General features: G+C 57.6%; 1 protein-coding gene across 1 annotated transcript; it reads left to right on the top strand.

The window, feature by feature from the left end:
* The first annotated feature begins 174 nt into the window (after positions 1 to 174).
* On the top strand, positions 175 to 2013 carry LOC144490305 (N-acetyltransferase 8B-like). Its single transcript, XM_078208074.1, has 2 exons — positions 175 to 422; positions 1026 to 2013. Exon 2 carries the CDS (start codon positions 1041 to 1043, stop codon positions 1908 to 1910), a length of 870 nt encoding a protein of 289 aa, XP_078064200.1. The 5' UTR covers positions 175 to 422; positions 1026 to 1040; the 3' UTR covers positions 1911 to 2013.
* Positions 2014 to 2522: the final 509 nt, after the last annotated feature.

Raw genomic sequence — 2522 nt, 5'->3', positions numbered from 1 at the left:
TCTCTCTCCCTCCTTCTCTCTCTCTGTCTCTCTCCCTCTCCCTCCCTCTCTCTCTCTCTCCCTCTCTCTGTCTCTCCCTCTCTCTGTCTCTCTCCCTCCCTCTTTCTCTCTGTCTCTCTCTCTCTCACTGTCTCTCTGTTGACACTGTTTAGGATCAAGTTCTATAACGTCGCTGGTTTATATTTGAGGGTCTCCCAGGGGTACAGCAGGGAGAATTGTCCGTTGGGGGGCGAATGGTCTGTCCCTCTCTCTCTGGGTCAGTGACTGAAGATTGGAGCTTTGAATCCGTTATTTCAAGTTGAGGAGGCTCTGGGAATTTGGACTTGCTTTCAGAGGGTCAGAGTCCAGGAGGCGATTGACTCGAAGCAGCAAGTGGGAGAGCGACACTGGATTCCCAGTGATAAAAAGCACTGTGATCAGAGGTAAGCATCGTCCCTCAGCACCGACCCTCCCACAGTGCGGCGCTCCCTCAGCACTGACCCTCCCACAGTGCGGCGCTCCCTCAGCACCGACCCTCCCACAGTGCGGCGCTCCCTCAGCACCGACCCTCCCACAGTGCGGCGCTCCCTCAGCACTGACCCTCCCACAGTGCGGCGCTCCCTCAGCACTGACCCTCCCACAGTGCGGCACTCCCTCAGCACTGACCCTCCCACAGTGCGGCGTTCCCTCAGCACTGACCCTCCCACAGTGCGGCACTCCCTCAGCACTGACCCTCCCACAGTGCGGCTCTCCCTCAGCACTGACCCTCCCACAGTGCGGCACTCCCTCAGAACTGACCCTCCCACAGTGCGGCGCTCCCTCAGCACTGACCCTCCCACAGGATTGTTCTTTCATTGAGAAACATGTTTGTGAACTCTTTCTGTGCTAATTTCTTTACTCATATCCCCCTCTCCCCCGACTCTTCCTCCCCTCCAAACCGCCGCTTGGACATCCCTTCCTCCGCCTCCACCCACCTACTCTCTCTCCCACACCCGTTCCTGTCCTGCCCTCCCTCCGGCCTCCTCTCTCTGTGTTTCCTCCCTCAGCCTGAGTGCAAAACAATGGAACACATTACTGGCGACGAGGACCGGGTCCGGGAGGAGATGTTCAGAATCCCCGGCTTCGTGATCCGCCGGTACCGCCCGGGGGACCAGGACGAGGCGCGGAGAATCTTAGCCGGGGGGTTAACTGGATTGGCCGGGCCGGCGTTCCGAAGTGCCATCCGGGCGCCCTCCAACTTGGGCCTGCTTCTGGCCGCCTCCGGGGCAGTCCACGCCCTCACGGCCTCTCCGGTCTGCACTGCCACTGCCTTCCTGGCGCTCCTGGCCCTCGTCTACCTGGCGTGCCGGGGGCCCTTTACCGGTTACGTGAGGGAGATCCTGAACGGGGACATGGCGGACATCGCGCGGCACTACCTGAGTGCGCTGGGCGGCTGTTTCTGGGTGGCAGAAGAGGAGGAGGAGGAGGAGGGGGGCGCGGCGACCGGGGGCAGAGGGGGGGGCCGCCTGGCGGGGATCGTGGCGGCCAAGGCGGAGCCCGCAGACATGCCCACCGCCTGCCACCTGTACCGCCTCTCCGTGGACCCTCGCTGCCGCGGGCGGGGACTGGCCCGCGGGCTGATCCAGGTGGTCCTGGACTTCGCCCGGGACGGGGGCTTCTGCCTCTGTGCCCTCGACACCACCAGCGTCCAGCAGCCCGCCCTGCGCCTGTACCAGAGGATGGGCTTCCAGCTGGTGGGCACGGAGCCTGTATCCCTGGGATTCCTGTCCCGCCTGTCACAGATCGACGTCTGCCATCTGGAGAAGAGGATGGAATTGGCTCCCGCCCTCCCGGCTGACCCCAGGGAGACCCCTGCCCCCGGAGCCCCTCACGATGACCAGGTTGATGGTGGGGACTCAAATCCTGAAGAGAAGCTGGAATCAGCAGCCTAAACAGTTGTTGCAATTTGTACATTATGAGGAGCTGTTCCGAAATCAGGAAACGTCGTCTCTGAACAATTGTGATGATTTTATATTCAAAGAAATGTTGAATTAAAATAAATAAATTACACTTCAACACGGGAATATCTTCACAGTTAACTTTTTTAAGAAATTGTTGCAAAAAGATTCAGCACTCTGAGCTAATCCCCACTTTTCTAACGGCAACAGTTCTTACAGATTTTAAAATCTATACCATTTCAATTCCTTCTCCCCACAATACCTTTCGCTCTTGGGGTGATTCTGGTGGTGACGGCAAACTAGGTTCTCCAAGTCCGAACCTGCCAGAGGGTGAATGATGTTACAGCTGTGAGGTGGGAAATACAGCAGCCATTTACACAGCAACATCCCACAAGCACAAGGTGAAGAAGGCATTCGGCATGCTTGGTTTCATTGGTCGGAACATTGAATATAGGGAATTCAACATGAGAAGTTGTTTAATTTAGACAAATGTGAGGTGATGCACCTTGGTAGATCGAACCAGGGCAGGACTTACTCAGTTAATAAGAACATAAGAAATAGGAGCAGGAGTAGGCCATCTAGCCCCTCGAGCCTGCCCTGCCATTC

This window comes from Mustelus asterias, unplaced genomic scaffold (assembly GCF_964213995.1).
Source record: "Mustelus asterias unplaced genomic scaffold, sMusAst1.hap1.1 HAP1_SCAFFOLD_3129, whole genome shotgun sequence".
Taxonomy (NCBI): domain Eukaryota; kingdom Metazoa; phylum Chordata; class Chondrichthyes; order Carcharhiniformes; family Triakidae; genus Mustelus; species Mustelus asterias.
This window is presented reverse-complemented; position numbering and strand designations above follow the sequence as displayed.